The 17628-nt window shown below is 35.4% G+C and overlaps 2 protein-coding genes across 3 annotated transcripts in view; both read left to right on the forward strand.

The window, feature by feature from the left end:
* Nucleotides 1-2816, forward strand: part of LOC111433879 (histone acetyltransferase GCN5-like) — a 10010-nt gene extending 7194 nt beyond the window's left edge. Inside the window, exons 7-13 of one of the 2 annotated variants that reach the window (XM_023071133.1) lie at nucleotides 249-348; nucleotides 1185-1253; nucleotides 1545-1596; nucleotides 1869-1984; nucleotides 2103-2196; nucleotides 2343-2484; nucleotides 2551-2816. In XM_023071133.1, the coding sequence (XP_022926901.1) occupies nucleotides 249-348; nucleotides 1185-1253; nucleotides 1545-1596; nucleotides 1869-1984; nucleotides 2103-2196; nucleotides 2343-2484; nucleotides 2551-2617 (640 nt within the window). In that variant the 3' untranslated portion in view covers nucleotides 2618-2816. Of the gene's footprint in view, nucleotides 1-248; nucleotides 349-1184; nucleotides 1254-1541; nucleotides 1597-1868; nucleotides 1985-2102; nucleotides 2197-2342; nucleotides 2485-2550 lie in introns of both variants that reach the window. The other variant, XM_023071132.1, reaches the window with a different exon arrangement.
* Nucleotides 2817-3375: 559 nt separating this feature from the next.
* LOC111433683 (vacuolar protein sorting-associated protein 54, chloroplastic-like) overlaps nucleotides 3376-17628 on the forward strand; it is a 15762-nt gene continuing 1509 nt past the window's right edge. The window contains exons 1-16 of the mRNA XM_023070834.1: nucleotides 3376-4572; nucleotides 5574-5636; nucleotides 8087-8166; nucleotides 9099-9213; nucleotides 9479-9565; nucleotides 10181-10337; nucleotides 10839-10924; nucleotides 11673-11926; nucleotides 12599-12770; nucleotides 12852-12935; nucleotides 13034-13446; nucleotides 13758-13911; nucleotides 14318-14399; nucleotides 15563-15642; nucleotides 16528-16689; nucleotides 16980-17047. Of these exons, the coding sequence (XP_022926602.1) occupies nucleotides 3763-4572; nucleotides 5574-5636; nucleotides 8087-8166; nucleotides 9099-9213; nucleotides 9479-9565; nucleotides 10181-10337; nucleotides 10839-10924; nucleotides 11673-11926; nucleotides 12599-12770; nucleotides 12852-12935; nucleotides 13034-13446; nucleotides 13758-13911; nucleotides 14318-14399; nucleotides 15563-15642; nucleotides 16528-16689; nucleotides 16980-17047 (2867 nt within the window). The 5' untranslated portion in view covers nucleotides 3376-3762. The remainder of the gene's footprint in view (nucleotides 4573-5573; nucleotides 5637-8086; nucleotides 8167-9098; nucleotides 9214-9478; nucleotides 9566-10180; nucleotides 10338-10838; nucleotides 10925-11672; nucleotides 11927-12598; nucleotides 12771-12851; nucleotides 12936-13033; nucleotides 13447-13757; nucleotides 13912-14317; nucleotides 14400-15562; nucleotides 15643-16527; nucleotides 16690-16979; nucleotides 17048-17628) is intronic.

Genomic DNA, 17628 nt, shown 5'->3' on the forward strand with positions numbered 1-17628 from the left:
TTTTTTTTTTTTTTTTTTTTTTTTTTTTTTTTTTTTTTTTTTTTTTTTTTTTTTTTTTTTTTTTGTCTTTATTGACATAAAAAAAATAAAAATACCCATGTATGACTAAATAGTGCAATTAAATATCAGTTTCAAATGTACCCAAAAGTCAAGGCTAACAATAAAACACAGTAATAATTTTGATTTCTAAGTTCTCTCTTACAAAGCTAGGTCAATCGAATTTTTTTTTAACTACTTATTCTTTTCAGGTACATTAAAGACTATGATGGAGGAATTCTTATGGAATGCAAAATCGATCCAAAACTTCCATACACTGATTTGTCTACAATGATTCGCCGTCAGAGGCAGGCAAGATGTCTTGATCATTGCATATTCAAATGTTTAGTTTTAATAAAATTTCACGTTCATGCAGCTATAGATGATTGAAATCTGAAAAATGGATGAAGCTTTAGTTCTTTTAGCTGGATTTTTCTTTCAAGGGTTAACATGTAGTTCGGTTAAAATTTTATTTCCATGCAACTACGTTCACAAAGTTACATCTGAACTTGCCAATAGTAGTGGAAAAAATCCTCTACCACTGTGACATTTGGTAGGGTGAGCACCACGCCTTCACAAAGTTCAGTACCCTTAACCGATTTGATGGTCTCCTTTATGACTCACATATCCTGTGGTACTCAAAAGAATTTTTCATTCTTCTTCACCCACTCTTACAAAATGAAGTTGTGGGTTGTCCGTCTCACTACCAATTTGTACCACCACCATCTCAATGCCAGTTGGTCTTTGATCTTTATGGTCTCTAGTGAATCCAACCCTCAAATGGGTTGAGCTGAGTTGACTCCATTCCTCTTTTGTTTATTCCGTTAATAAACAGTCGTTTCAAAGACATGGAAACAACTCAACTCAAATCTGGGAGTGCACCAAAGACAAACTACCTAAAAAATTTTTGTTAAGAGTTACTTGGTAATATTATTTAAAAGAAATTTTTTGTCGAACTTAAACTTAGATAATTACTAATCAGAAGAAGTTTTATAAGAATGCTTGTGATTGGCTTGAACTAGAAGAATCTGGGCAGAGGTGGAACATTGAAATGTTAGCCACTTAGCACTATCGATTTGACCAATTCTTTTAATGGTTGGGTTGTAGTGTATATATATTTTTGAATTCTTCTCTCTTGTTTAATGTAGGCAATTGATGAGAAGATAAGAGAGCTTTCGAACTGCCACATTGTTTATCCTGGACTTGATTTACAAAAGGTATGATTGTCAACGTCAGTCTTTTATTACCTTCCTTTTGTCCTTCTAGTTGTAGTTTCCCCTTGGCAAAGAGATAGGCTGTTCCACTGGAATATGTAAACCTTTTGTCTATTTTCCTTTTTATTAAAACTCACTTTTGAATTTTTCTCATGTTGTGATAATTAAGATTCCATTTTCCTCTCCTAATCACAAAGTCAAAGTTTCCTCTTAAACTTTTCTTTTTCCTAATTTTATTGAGTGATGAATTCCTATTTCTGTATTGAGTCTAATCAAGTCTTGGTTGTTCAGAAGGAGCCAGGAGCTCCCAAAAGATCCGTCAAAGTTGAGGAAATCCCGGGTTTGAGTAAGATTCTACCTTTGGTCTTTGAGTTTGGTTGTGGTTATCATTCACTTCTTTGGCTTGGTTCTCCTGCAACAAAAGTACTTTAGAAACTATTCCTAACACCAGAAAACCATTTTAGTTTTTCATTCTCTAACACCAGAAAACCACTTGCTTTATCCTTAAGGTTTCTTTCTCTCAACGTTTTGGAATGGTGTAGATTTTTTACTACCCTCGCTACCAAAAAGGTTCGTCACTTGAGAAAAATTTTGATGGCATGCTACTTTTGATAATAGAGGAGGCTGGATGGACGCCTGATCAATGGGGCTTCTCACGTTACAGAGCCTTAAACTCTGCTGACGGGATCTCAAATCAAAAGCATTTGACTGCGTTCATGCGCTCACTTCTCAAGGCTAGTTTCTCGTTCAAGTTTACATTGCATTTCCATATTTATGTACTAGTTTCTTCTATTTGCTGCGTTGTACTTGTATCTGTTAATTTATTCTTACTGCTATTTTCCACCATACCAGTCAATGCATGACCATGTTGACGCTTGGCCATTCAAGGAACCGGTGGATTCTCGTGACGTACCTGATTATTATGAAATCATTAAGGATCCAGTGGGTAAGAACTCCCAACTTAGCAAATTCGTCTCCTGGATCTTTGCTGCATTCTTTGGATCCCTTGTAGTCGTGTTATTATGTGATAGGTCAATTTGTAACTTCTGATGACATTCAAAAAAATCTCATTATTTGACCATGATGCTGTAGATCTAAAAACGATGGCTAAAAGGGTGGAGTCAGAACAATATTACGTTACTTTCGAGATGTTTGTCGCAGATGTGAGAAGAATGTTTGGTAATGCGCGCACATACAATGCTCCCGAGACTATTTACTATAAATGTGCAACAAGGTACGATTACCTCATGTTAGCTTTGTGTTTGTGTACCTCATGTTGGCTTACCCAAGTTATTTGCAGGCTAGAAGCACATTTTCAAAGCAGGCTTCAATCAGGTCTACAATCTGCCAACAAAGTTCAACCATGACGGTTGCAATGAAGATGCAGCTTATTAGTTGTACAGATCCTTTTTCATTACAATCAATTATTCTAGCATCTTATTCTTCTAACCCTGATTCTTAATTGTTCAGGGTTAGGATTGTGTAGATCAAGTGATTATATCATATCATATCTTCTTGGATAGAGTTTATTTATGAGATAGAGCGTGGCTTAGATTCTGGGATGTGTTTGAAGGGTTCATAAACGGACTTCAATCCTTGTGTTTCTACTAGTAAACCATTGCTTGATAATTTTAATAGCTAGATTCACTTTAAAACAAAACAAAATAAGAGAAAAAAAGAGATGTACTCTTCTGACCCATTGAGATTAAAATATTTTTGTAATCTCTTTCCTACCTACAAGTAAAATTGTTAGAATTGGTTTAATGAAATTATCAAGTGCGATGATTTATGAAATATTATTAAACTAAAAGGTGAAATTCTAGCTTTTAGTTAAATCTGATAAGGGGAAGTTTAGAGGTTGAGCACATGAGATAATGGCTGTAACGTTTGGTTTGGTTTGGTTTGGTTTATAGAAATGATTTTCCTTTTCCGCTCCATGTGACACTCACTTAAGAAAATGACAAATAAATATAAAAAAAAATAATATTGAACGAAATTCATTCATCAATTGAACTATTAATTTCAGGGCATTAGAGTAACAATCTGGTTTGCGTAGCTGTTGGGTTGGGCAATTGGAAAATTGGAAAATTGGAAAATTGGAAAATTGTTATATTGGAAAATTGTTATATTGGAAGAGAGTAAAGAAAATAACAATCAATTAAATAATAATGTGTAATTGTGTAATCAACGGTGTGGAATCGGCGGAGGCGGAGGTGGAGGTGGATTCCACTTCATAGAGGCGAGAGGCGAGAGGCGAGAGGCGAGGCGCGCACGGAATTCTTGAACGAGATCTACCGCGGCACCGGACTTGCATTGCCAACTCTTATTTTCTCTCTCTTTCCTTCATCCAGCGGCGTCCACAACCTCTGTTTTCTTCATCATTCCTTTCCCATCTGGTGATTGAGATCCATCCGAAGCACTTCATCATCTCGATCTCTCTCGCGATTGGAATTCATCTACTGAATGCCATCTTTGGAACCCGCCATTAGTTCATGATTCTAAGACTTTGAGCATGGACTCCCAGCCTTCCCAATCGGGAAGGTCCCCGACCGAATATTCCAGCCTTCTCAGTAGAGAAACGACTCTTGGTCGAACTACTTCATCCTCCTCGCCTAAATCCAACCCCGATGCCAGCAGCCAGAGCTTGTCTTCAATTCTCAACAACCCTCACGCTGGCAAGTCCGATGCGTCCTGGGTTGGCTGGTGGTCCTCTTCCTCCACCGTCACCCCACCTGAGTTTATTCCCCTCACATCCTCCACAGCCTCATCGGAAGTTACTCGATTCGATTTTAACAACTACACGGCCTTGATCTCCGATTCTTATAACCGATTCGAGGACATACGAAACCATTCCAGCAAAGAGAACGGTGGCTTGGATAGCATTGGGGGCCAGGGGGAAGCCCTTGTGGCATGTTTGAGAGAGGTTCCGGCGCTTTACTTTAAGGAAGATTTCGCATTGGAGGACGGGGCGACATTCCGTGCAGCGTGCCCCTTCTTGAATGTATCGCAGAATTTAGTGCTGCAAGAGAAGCTTTCGCATTATTTAGATGTCGTGGAGTTGCATTTGGTCAAGGAAATTTCACTGCGTTCCAATTCTTTCTTCGAGGCTCAGGGGCAGCTACAAGACTTAAATGTGAAGATTGTGGAGGGATGTAGCCGGCTACGGCAATTAAAGGAGACCATACGGCTCTTGGATGTTGATTTAGTGGACTCTGCCAGGCAAATTCAGGAGCAGAATGCGACCAGGAACAATTTGTTGGCTCTTCAGCAGAAATTGAAGCTCATTTTATACGTTAATCAGGCCATTTCAGCTCTTAAATTGGTACTTTAATTAGTCCACTTTAGCTCTTAATTTGGTACTTCAATCAGTCCATTTTAGCTTTGAAATGGTACCTTAATCAGTCCATTTCATCATACTTATGGTTCAATTTACTTGCTATGGTTTTTTTGTGCTTTCTGGGAAGTGCCTTTTATTCGCAAGTCCTTAACTCGTGTACTTGTTGTGGTCGATGCATTTGGTCATAGCAAATAACAACTGTTGTCCGAAGGCTTGAAACCTTATAATTGGACCTTTTATTGCACAATCCTATGACCATGTTTGATCTTGAAGCTGTTAGTAATTAAAAAACAATGAAAATTTGCCAATACTTCTAGAATGATGCGGGAAGCTAATGTATTCAGGACTTACGCAATAGTTTTTAGACACAGACTTGAGATCAACAAGGAAATCCAGATACATCGCTATCCTAAGAAAATAAAGCTTGTATGGTTCTTCTGTCAAGATGTCTTAGCATGCTGGATAAAATTCAACTGAAGAATTCTTGCTCGTCTTTCTCCAAGTTAGTGTGTCGTGTGTAGAAGAAATTTAGAATGGACAGATCACCTTTTCCTTTAGTTCCGTTTTGGCATGGAATCAGGTTGTATTACCCCTGAGAGAGACCATACACCTTATTTTGGGTTCTACTGTTGTCATAACTTCTCAAAGAAACCCAAAATTTTATGGTCAATGCCATTAGAGGTATTTTGTGGGAGGTTTGATTAAATAGAAATAGGAGTCTTTCCTGAAGTATTGGGCGGATGGAGTCTTGATGAAACTTAAGTTTTTGTTTCCTCAGTTGGATTACTTTACATTCTTTCTGGAAGACCAATGTTGATTTTTTTATTTAATAAACCTTCAACAAAACTTGGTGATAGCGAAAGAAAAAACATATACCACGTAACTTCTCTTTACTTTTCATAAGGGTATGGTATCAGCCATAGGACTCTTATCTGGTAGTGATGGTCGAAGCTAGTACCAATTGATTTATACTTTTGTTCGTGCAGCTTGTAGCATCGGCAGATTGTGCTGGAGCCTTGGATGTGACTGATGATTTATTACATCTTCTGGTATTTTCTCATCCAATGAATTAGATAGTTTTTACTTTTAACTATAATGTTTGTCTGTCCTATACAAGTTTCATTCTTAGTCTAGGGTGTTGACAATATGGTGTTGATATGTTCTATACTGCCCCTATTTCTACATTTAGTTAATTTTTTTTAATGTTTTTTGTTTAAATTATTTATTAGCTTTTGAAGTAAGAAATATACAATTTAATAAAAATGGAGGTATATATACAAGAATCTGGGTAGATTGGCTTCTTTTAGGGAGATGAAGTATTCTCTCTCTCTAAGCAAAACCTTGTCCCCCCGTCACCACTCCAATCTACCATAGATGGGCAATCATGTTCGTAATCAACTTTCTCATAAACAGGAACAATAAAAATGGAAAAGAAGGCAGTGAAGATCGAGAATACATTTTTTGGTTTCTTTTGACAAAAAAAAAATAACGATTGTGGAAAGACACATTAAACATTCCTTCGAAGTTACCGTTGAAGAAATCATTGTTTTCTAGGTAGTTTATGCATTGGAAGACTTGCTCTATACTCATTGTTCACATAAGTTATTTAGGAAATGGAGTGCAATAGAGGCTTCATTTGGCTGCAAAAGATGACGAACAAAAGTGACAACTTTGTCTAGTTAACCAAAGTTTAGAGTTCAAGGGGCAAGAGAAACATTGTCATCCATTTTGAAGACTTCAAAGGTTGGACAGCTTCCAAAACGCTTTTTCCTGACTTTTTAAAAGAAAAAGAAGACAAACCACGTGATTTCTCCATTGGTAGGAAAAAGGCTCCCGATACCTCTCAAAAAGGCTCTAAAAAATGGTAAAAAGAAAAAGAAAAAAAACCGTGGAAAAATCAAAGATTGAATGTATGGGATGCTTGTAGTTCACAACAAAAGTAGGCAGAACAGATGTTAAGGCATTTGAATTGAGAAGAAACCATAGGGATTACACTATCACAATGTCTGGGTTAAGGTTCTTGAACCACTCCAAGCATAGACTAAATTCTTCTTCATTATCAACCCATGTCAACTTGACAAAGCCCTCTTTAAATGCCTTGCTATGGAGTGTGCTCTATTCTTGTTACAAAGGGTGGGTCCTTTTGGGGCCTATTACAACTAAGATGGATCTTTGGAATCCTCTCATTCATGGTCGAATTAGTGTTGTCCCTTCTTATGGGAGCTGGGTTAAATTGAGAAACATCCCTTGCACCTCTAGAGCATGGAAACATTTAAAGCTGTGGGTGCCTTTGGAGGTTTCTTGGATTATTTCGACTGAAATTCTTGCCTCGTTGATTTCTTGGAGGCTGCAGTCAAGGTGAAAAGTAACTATTGTAGCTTTCTTCTGAAATCAAATTATTCAGTAGGTGATCTCTTTCTTGGCTCATGTTTGTATTTATAGTTATCGGCTAATCGAAACCAAATTAGAGGAGTTAGATAAGAAGATTATTAAGTCTCTGGAGCTTGGGACATATTGGCTGGTCTCTCTTAGAGAATGTGGGAACTTTGGGAGGGATTCTTATTATGTGGAACCTCATAAACATTACGGTATTGGATTTGTTTTTGGGCTATTTCTCTATCTCCATTAAGATTGCCTGCTTTGATTGTTTTAGGGGTTGGATGATCGACATGTATGGTCCTTCCATGCTGAAGGCTAGAGATATGGTTTGACAAGAGCACTATGACCTTTATGGCCTATGTATGAATCACTGGTGTATAGGAGGAGATTTTCATATTGTCAGATGAATCGTTGAAAATTTAAGAGGGTGTTATATTACCATAAGCATGTGACAATTTAATACTCTTACTGAGGATTTTTTATTTTTCCATGAAAAGCGATAACTTCACTTGGTATTCTTTTAAGGATGCCCTCTCAAGCATGCGTATGAACAGATCTATAGTCCCACATGGTTGGGTTGATCACTTCAGAGACGTGGAGTTAGGCTTGATTATTCAAACCACTTCATATTATTTTCCTCTTCTTTTGTCTTCGGGTAACATCAAAGGAGGCTCTTCTCCTTTCAGGTTTGAAAGTCTTTGGTTTGATCATCTGCAGTTCTTAGCAAAAGTTGAGTCTTGGTGGAATTCAATGTACTTCCAAAGTCGGTTGGGCTATGTGTTTGTGGAGAAGCTGAAAGGTTTAAATTGACGAGTTAGAGAGGGCTTAAATTGCTTCCTAAAATGTTGAAATAATGAGAAGTTTGGGAAAGTGGAAGATTCCAAATAGGTTACGTCATTTCTCAATTCTTCTAGTAAAACTCTCAAGCACCGAATTCATTTTCTTATTTATGATGATAGGGGATTTATTTAGTCCGGTTACTTCAACATAGAATCCTCATAGTCTTTTTAGTTGGAAGGAACGATATTATGTTGGTTCAGAATCAGATCACCCAAAAGTTTCTTCGTTGGTTTGAAAGTAAATATTTATTAGTTCAGTTTCTCATGTGTTTGTGCTTTAGGAGGGTGATGAACTTGCCGGTCTACATTGCTTTCGCCACCTCCGTGATCATGTGGCAGCATCACTTGAATCCATAACCAGGTAATATTTTCAATTTATTTTTGTACAAATGAGAAACACTTAAGAAAGAAGTTTTAGGCGTTTATAAACATCCAGTTACTTCTTTAGTGCACGTTGGGGAATCTCATCTATCATTACATTTAACAGCTTTCCATTCTGAACCATGCTATATACTGCATGCATTAACCATCAAAATATTCAATATAGTGCCATGCCCATTCCAAACGACCTTAATCATGAGGGGAACTGTTAAATTCCATGTTGGTATAGAAATGGCTGTCCATTTCATTTCTTCTTTTTTTTTTTTTTTAATCAATGAAAAGAAAAAACTATATAATTATATTAAGTTTCTAGGAAATTCATCAGCAGGTTTAAAAGGTGAATTGAGTCTTCCTATAATTTTGATTCACTAGTTGAACAATTAATACTTTTGTTTCTTGAAGGTCCATTTTCTTTAAGCTAAATCTTGAAATTTATCACAATTTATTCTTATTATTTTTAACTGAGTGTCTTAGTTGATGCGTACCTCCATTAATTCTATGAGACAATTAACCACTGGGCCAGACCAAGGTGATTAAAGTCTACCCCAAAAAATCTTTGAGCTGTATGGTTCCTGGCAGACTCAATAGTCTGGTATATTCATTTAAATTTAGAACTGTGACCCTGGTTATCTTGCTGCGATAGTTGCCTACGATAAAAACGAGAAAAATTCACTCAGTGACATGATAAGACAAATGCCAGGTTAAATATGTAAAAACTTGTAAATGTTTACAGAAACAGCATATTGTGTGATTATTTTTATATATGACATGAAGACGTGCTTCTGTCTTATTTTGCATCTTATTGTTTGTGTAACTTTGAAAATGAGTGGCTATGGAGGTAAGATACAAGTTTATTATAATATTTTTTCAATTCCCTCGAGAAGCTATTAATATATTTGTTTTGTGGTGTAGCATTCTTTCAGCAGAATTTATGCGTGCCTCAATTCATGATGCTGGAGATGTTGATCTCGTAATTATATCTGAAACAAAAGCAAGCATTTCAAATTTAATGAATGGAAAGGATGAAGTAAGTAAAATAATAGTACATAATACCTTGAAAATATTTGTTTTTTTGGTGTTCCGGTTTATCTTTTGCTATTTAGCTGAACTGAAGGATTGCTTATAATTTTTCTCTGTAGTAGATTAACTATTGCCATATATTCTTACTTTGTAAAGAATATTATTTTTCTTTATCTTAATTATTTCTGCTTCTTATTTCTTTTATTGTCATTAGTTGAGGGCTAGTTTTATGACTTTCTTGCATGTAACATGTGGAATTCAAACTGTTGCAGGTCAAGTTAACATGTATCTTGGATGAGGAAGAAACCTCCAACTTCCGTGATCGTCTTCTTCCTATTATCATTGGATTGCTTAGGACCGTGAGTTCTCATTATCCTACTACATTTTTTGGTTGAAATATAGCTTTTTGATCCTTCCTCTCTGATTCGATGTTTGATCCTTCATTTGCGCATTGAAAGCCATAACCATAACTATCAACTACCATATCATTTTATCTTGCTATTTATACAATTGAGGCAGTAACTGCTTTGACTCAATATCAACAGGACTTTATTTTGGACTTTTTGGAACAAAGGAAACAACATAAAATTTCATTTGGATGGGATTTTCCCCTCTTGTACACTTCATAGCATCAGTGGAACTGTTTCCTATTCAATAATAATAATAAATTAAGACAGTAACTGATCACCCACAATTTCACTGGAACAATTCTCTCTCCCCCACCCCACCAAGATTTCAATGCGTGTTCTGATTTATCTGTCTTATGGTCAGTTTAAAGCTGTTGATATGTACTCTAGATAGGATTCTTGATATGACTTGATTATGGGCATTAGAGTTATTTGACTATTGGTTTTGACGCTTGTTCTTGTTATCCTTTCTTTTAGCTTTTCAAATATTATTGAAAAGTTTGTTTCTATGTAAGTATATTACTTTCCAGTTCTGAATCAAATAATGGCATATATATTACTCTCCAGGCCAAGCTTCCCTCTGTGTTGAGGTTATATCGTGATGCAGTTACAGTTGATATGAAAACTGCTATTAAGAATGCTGTGGCAGAATTACTTCCCGTTCTTCTAGTCAGACCTCTAGACTCAGATTTTGCACCGGGAGAGAGAACGAAGGATACAGATGGTGAGATGTTGCTGAATCTGTATATTCATTTGCGTGGACAACACTAATGTTTGATTAGTCTTTTTTAATATAAAACAAAATAACGTCACCTGTATTTGTACATGATATGAAGTAATTTCATTGAAGAGGATGAATTTCACATGGTTAAATGGAAAAAGTCAAACTGAAATCAACAGCCTGAATGAAGTCATATCCCCAATAAGGTGATAGGCTATAGTTAGTCTTTGATTTATCATGACAAATGTTGTGACCTTTAGCCTTTGTCAGATTTATTTCCTATTTCATTATAAAATATTCTTCTAAATTTCTTTATGTATATGTATGTATGTGTATATGTGTGCGTGCACTCGCATATACATATATGTTTCTTGTGAAGATATATTTTATCATGACGAATTTGTGTCATCCAGTCTGCAATTTTTAAGTTTCTTTAATGCTGCTGCTTTATTTCCCTGTTGTTCTCTTTTATGTGAATTATATTACAATTAAGTTGTTATTTAGGTGGAGCATCACTCGCAAGCAAGCTGAGGGGCCTGTCATCTGAAGGTTTTGTTCAACTTTTAAATGCCATTTTCAAGATTGTACAGGTAATTTTACTTGCTTAAATGTACTCTCTCCATGATACACTTTATTTGTCCTTAATTGCTTCTAATTGATTATTTAGTTAAAACATTAGATTATTATATTGATGTCAGTGCTTCTTAAGTTTAAAAAAAGGTCTCAGTTTGTGATTGATACTGTTTTAATTTGTTGAGAATTGAACTTGGGATAGAATTGTTTTTTGTTTTTCTTTTCTATATAAGAAACAACAGAGACTTTATAACCCAAAAGGGCAAGCAGAACAACCTAAGGGCCGAGGGATGAGGGTTCCCCCGCCCAAGAAACTACTTACAAAAAGCCTTCCAATAAAGAAAAATCAAAGTTAGAGGATAATTAGAAAATAATAATTAAAAAATTAAAAATAAAGCTAAAGCTTGATACACCACCAAGAAAATTTTGAAGTACAACAAAAAAAAGTAACAATATGGTTCTAGTTTTGTAGTACAACAAAAAAATGTAGAAAAAATATAACAACCAGCATAAACACTGTCTTCGTCACTCCATGTTAAATAACTTTTCATATCAAACACAAACTTGATAAACCTAGACTAAGCAACTTTGTACCCCAAACATAATTAAAAAATTCAGCACCCCAAACATAGATTGTTTAACCCTACCGACCAAACACCTTTATACTCCATAACTTCACATAACATCCCAAACACCCCCTAATCTTTTCACCATGCTAGAATTTTACTGGATGCATTATGATCTCTTTTCATTTAGTGAATGCAGGTACATTTGGTGCGTGCTGCAGAAGTGAAAAAGTCTATCGAATGGATTATGTGCAACCTTGATGGCCATTATGCTGCGGATTCAGTTGCTGCTGCAATTGCTACAGGTGCTGCAGCTTCTGGTACAGCTCAAGATAGTGATAACCAAGGTGGTTTGCCTCTTCCTCATGTACCTCAGGGTGCTGCCAAGGTTACTTCCTTACAGGGAAAAGCAAATGATGCGGCAAACCCTTCAAACATGTCTAGAAATTTCAGGTTAAGTGTTGTTTCCTATTTATGATATATTGGTAATTCCCTTCGTGTGATGTGTGTGTTTATGGGGGGTGTTCTGTGCTAATTTAGTTGAGTAGAACTAAGCGGGTGCAATTAAGTAAATCACCCCATACAAATTACCGTATTTGGTATACAGGTGGATGCATCTATTCTCTCCCTATCACTGTTATATTTTGTTGATTAAGTAGTAATATTTAGCCCTTGCATAAAATGTGCTCAGTTCAACTTACAAATAGAAGTTTTAGTCTAGGAGATCAACCTTCCTCAAAAGTGACCAGAATATCACAATTATAACGTTCAGGAAAGCTTGGAAAGAGTAAAATTAAAAATTAGGACAGTCTTACTGCCTTAACGCTGCACCAGACCAATTCTTGTTGTGAGCTGGGACAGCAAGGAAGATGCCTATGTTAAAGATAATCGTAGCTATGCTTCTACTATTTAGACCAGTAATTCAAAATCTATTCTTTTGCAATTGCCCTTTCTGTAAGGAAACATAATCTAACTGATTTGGGTATGATGCTATGAAGCACATTTTTAATGGACTTCTCAGAAATTTATTGATTTTTTTTTTCTGATAAAAAGTTTGCTGCTGACTTGCTGAATTTTTTATTTGATACATTTGATTTACTGTTGAAGCAATTTTATTGTAAACAGGGCTGACGTACTGCGAGAAAATACGGAAGCTGTTTTTGCAGCTTGTGATGCTGCTCATGGAAGATGGGCTAAACTCCTTGGTGTTCGCATTCTAGTTCACCCAAAGCTGAGGTTGCAGGAGTTTTTAAGCATATACAACATTACACAAGATTTTATAACGGCCACTGAAAAGGTACTCGGGAAAATTATCAGGAATATGAATCTATAGCTAATCAGAATATTCATGATTCCAATATTCTTCTAACTTAAACAGATTGGTGGAAGGTTGGGATATAGCATTCGTGGAACTTTGCAGTCCCAGGCCAAAGCTTTCGTTGATTTTCAGCATGAATTTCGTGTAAGTTTTTTATTTTCGTTTTATTTATTGATTTATTTATTTTGAGTTATTGTCCTACTTAAATATTATTCATGGTTCATTAATTTATGACATTGTAGATGACAAAAATAAAAGCAGTGCTTGATGTTGAAACATGGGTTGAAGTGGATGTTCCCGATGAATTTCAAACCATAGCTGAATCACTATGTTTTCATGAGCTGCTTTCTGCAAAACTTGATGATTCTCAGGGTAATATGGATCAAAGCTACAGTGATGTAGCTACAAATAATGAAGATGCACGCATTATAGGTGGTGTCAATGCTCAACAGCACTCTGAACAGGTTGATTCAAGTGACATTTCTGGGAGGAATACTGAACATGTGAAGCCTACTCCTGCAGATACAATTGAAAACAGTAAAGCTGATGTTGCAATTCCTGCGACACAAAATAACAATACTAATGTGAAGGAACGTGGAAAATCAAGTTCTCTGACTTTGCAATACAAAGGCGTTGGTTATCACATGGTTAACTGGTCAGTTTCTTTCTTTTATACCTTTTCTGGACTAGATATCGAACCTTTTCTTCCTCCACAATCATTCTTAAATCAACTAGTTGATGCCTAGTCGTTGATCCTGACTTAATCTATTTGGTGTTCTGTCTTTATTTGGAGCTCTTTTATTCCTTGTGACATCACATTGTCACATTGAACCCAATTTGTTTCCTTCCTTAGTACGATGGAACTGATGTACAACATTGTTTATTAATTTTGATTAGCTTCATGAAATATATTTTCTTGCTGGGTGTCTCAAATAAAGTTTGTCTTCTTTCATGGTTTTTTCCCAGTGGGTTGATCTTGCTCAAGATGTTGTCTGAGTACGTTGACATGAATGATTCTTTGCCAGCACTATCTTCTGAAATCGTTCATCGTGTTGTGGAAATTCTCAAGTTTTTCAATACAAGGACTTGTCAACTTGTTCTTGGAGCTGGTGCTATGCAGGTTCTTTGTTTAGACACAATATATGTTGTTAACATAATGCTTCTAGATTTGTTGCTTTAGCTGCTAGTTTACTTGTAAATATGAAATTATCTGAATCCTTGGACTTACATGGTGATATCCTTGTGTGTTGACGGTTAAACCATTGCTTGTTTTTATTTTACTTTCTCTCTCTCTCCTAGTACCCTCTTTCATTTCAAACATAAGTTTGTATCTTGTTAAAAAAAACTTATTGAAAATAATGTGGTTTTTCTTTTTTCTTTTTTTTAACTTGATGTGTAGTTCTTTGAATATTATAAATCTTTTGCGCATAGCGCTTGGTCAATCATGCTTACCATGGAAACTCTGATTTTCAAATGGTAGGTTGGTCGCTCTTCCTCCTAAAAACTTAATTTGTATGCTGTTCCAGGTGTCTGGTTTGAAGTCCATCACATCCAAACACTTGGCTCTTGCCAGTCAAGTTATCAGTTTCACCTTCGCCATTATTCCTGGTACGTTGTAACAAAGTTTGAAGGCTTCAACTTTAATTCCCTATTATTGCTATTCTTAGCCCGATCAACTTTTTGTCTATGAAATCATGTTTTGCTTAACCCTCGATGTTTCCATCGCCTACTAAAACTAAAAAGAAATTTCTTCCTTTCTTTGAATCATTTGACGATTCCATTTTGTTCTCTTAAGGAAGAAAAAAGCTTGTTTTGGAATTTTGAAGAAATCAGGAAGATGTATGCAAATAAGGGAGGACGTAAATTCTCTCAAGAAAAACACAAGGATCTGATCTAATTGGTTTTATCAAAAAGAAAGAGAACTACACAAGTTTTTGTACACAGTAAACCATTTAGAGATGAAGATAGAACTGTCATAGATTCCTTCTACCCACTCTTCTCTTTCTCTGTTAAACATGTGGTTCTTTCAAACTACATCTCCCATAAAACAGTACGTACCAAGCATTCCAAAGAATAAACAACAAAACCTGAACACCATCTGGGATATCAGTCCCAAAGCACCGGGAAAATGCATTTTGAGCCTAACTGTTCCTAATACAGAGAGTACATCTTTGGAAAGATGTCGATCTAGAGAGTTCTATTGTTTGTATTATCTTTGTGGAGAGCACTAAGGAAACCTTCGTATTTTCATTATATTTCAACAAATAATGCTACTTATGATTAGCTTTCTTAATATTTAATCCAATATTTATGTTTCTCATAAAACATTATTGTTCATTATATTTTATTTACAATTCCGAGAATAGAATTTTTAGAAGTATAATGATTGAAAATGTTGACACTTTTTTTTGGATAAGAAACAAAAAGAAAAAGGAAATGTTGACCCTCAATCATGTTTGTTTGATACTTGTTTGGAACCTTCAGAAGCATGTTGGATGTAGCCACCTGGCCTATACCTTTTGTTGTGCGTTCACTGAATTTAAACATTAAGCATGATAGTTAAATATTCCCGAGAAGATTAAATGGTACATAAAAGCTGCAAAATGCTTTACGAAAACATTGTGTTTCAAAATATAATCTTTTCTATTTATAATGTATTTACCACTGGAGTTTATATTCTTTTATAGTGAATATGGGATTGGGAACTATTATAGTGCTCAATATTTTGAAGTAGTTTGACGTGTTTTCCTTCTTTTCATGACTTGACCTAGAAATGAGAAGAATCCTTTTTCTCAAGGTACCAGAGGCACGAAAGACACTATTGCTCTCAGAGATTGATCGAGTGGCTCAAGTATATTTTTTTTCCCATACTTGTTGTATATTGATTATGCTGATTAGCCATGTGTGCTTACTGGTAACATATTGTAACATGTCTTCTTTTTTCCCCAAAAAAATATGTCTATGTTACGAAGATGTTTTAGAATGGGAATTAGATTGAAGTCCAGTAGGTGCTGGTTCACTTGATGTATGATTTTAGGGGGTGGGGGTGGGGGACTTAATAACACTGTAACCAACCCCAAAAGATTCATATGCAATTGACATCGAAATTTGATTGAGCAGCTACTTACTAAAGGGAGCGAAAACAAGAATTCAATCTTTTTGGGTGCATGGGGTGAGACAAAGTGAAGAGTCTGGGACACGTTTTAAGGAAAAAATTATATATTTATTAGCTATCTTGGATGATTGGTAAATTGGTTATTTTCTAAGATCAAACTAATTTATTTTTAAATTGTTGTTCGAAGTTGCAGAATAGCTTCATTTTTTTTTTTCCTAATTGTTAGTGTTTGGATAATAATAAAAAAAAAATTGGTTAGATTGCAAATTTGGTCCTTATTGCTAAAATCCTCCGTGACTATTTATGAAAGGTTTTATTAAACCATGAGAACAAAGTTCTAACTTTTATAGCCATAGAGAAAATTTTAAATTTCTTCAAGACCAAATTTTCTATTAAACTTATATGTGTGTGTATGTATGCATATGTTCACTATATAACTTTTGAATTATTCTGGTACTATTTTTAGATTCCTGTTATAGCCCCTGTATTATTACTCTTGAATTTTCGGACAGCTTTCTGTTACAAGATTCTGTATTAATGTCATTTCTTTAATAAAAGCTAAGTTTACAAGAACTGTCTGCTATTTATTTGCACCATTTATTGAATTATTTAATCATTTAGGATTACAAAGTTCACCGAGATGAAATTCATACTAAGCTGGTCCAGATAATGAGGGAAAGGTTATTAGTACATCTACGTGGCCTGCCGCAAATTGTTGAAAGTTGGAATAGACTCGAGGATGCTGACCCTCAGCCCAGTCAGTTTGCTCGATCCCTTACCAAGGTAGGTACATGAATTCACTAATCAAACCAGTACATCTAAGTTTGACAAGAGCCTGTTTCTCTAGTTACTTTAGATGCCTATCTTGTGTCCATGTCAATTAAGGGATTAGTTCTTTCTCTTCAATATCCAAGTCCTTTTTTGCACTTTGCATGTGAGAATGTAGTTGGTGCAAAACAGCATAAGTTATTTCACAAGTTTGATTGAAGGCTCTTTGCTTTTAATTGTACTATTTTTTGCCTTGTTTCTATACACATTTCCAATTGACATGGGTTGAAATCATCGCTATCCAGGAAGTTGGGTACCTTCAGCGTGTTTTATCTCGAACCTTACATGAGGCTGATGTTAAGGCAATATTTAGGTAAGTTGTAATATAATGAATGCATTGCTAAAGTTTTATCCAGGCCTTCTCTTATGTTGAAAACTTTTCGCCCTCTTTCATAACCATTTAATTTTAGCTTTGATTTTTTAAAACTAAACTTATAAATAGTATACCTTCATCCATGAGTTTTTTTTTTTTTTTCCCTACTTTCATATAGTGTTTTCAAAAGTCGAGCTAAGTTTTGAGAACTTCAACATAGTTTTAAAAAACTTGTTTCTTTTAGGAATTTGGGAGAAAACAAGTACAATTTTCAAAAAAAATAAATAAATAATTATCAAACATGTTGTATGTCTAATTTTGTTTCATAGATAAAACATTTCACAGTAAATATATTTTTCATGCAAGGAGAACAAATTAAAAACTCTCCAAAGTTTCTCCGTGAACGAGATTACCACTGGAGATGCACATAATGGTTTCTTTTAGTTTATGAGTTCTGAAGCAGACCAATTACGAGATACATATGTTGGTTCCTGTTGTAGATATGTTAAGCAAACTCGGATCTTCTAATTGGGCTTTTTCCTTTTCTTTTTTTTTGGGGGGGGGGGGGGGGGGGGGGGGGG

Source organism: Cucurbita moschata, unplaced genomic scaffold (assembly GCF_002738365.1).
Source record: "Cucurbita moschata cultivar Rifu unplaced genomic scaffold, Cmos_1.0 Cmo_Scf00043, whole genome shotgun sequence".
Classification (NCBI taxonomy): domain Eukaryota; kingdom Viridiplantae; phylum Streptophyta; class Magnoliopsida; order Cucurbitales; family Cucurbitaceae; genus Cucurbita; species Cucurbita moschata.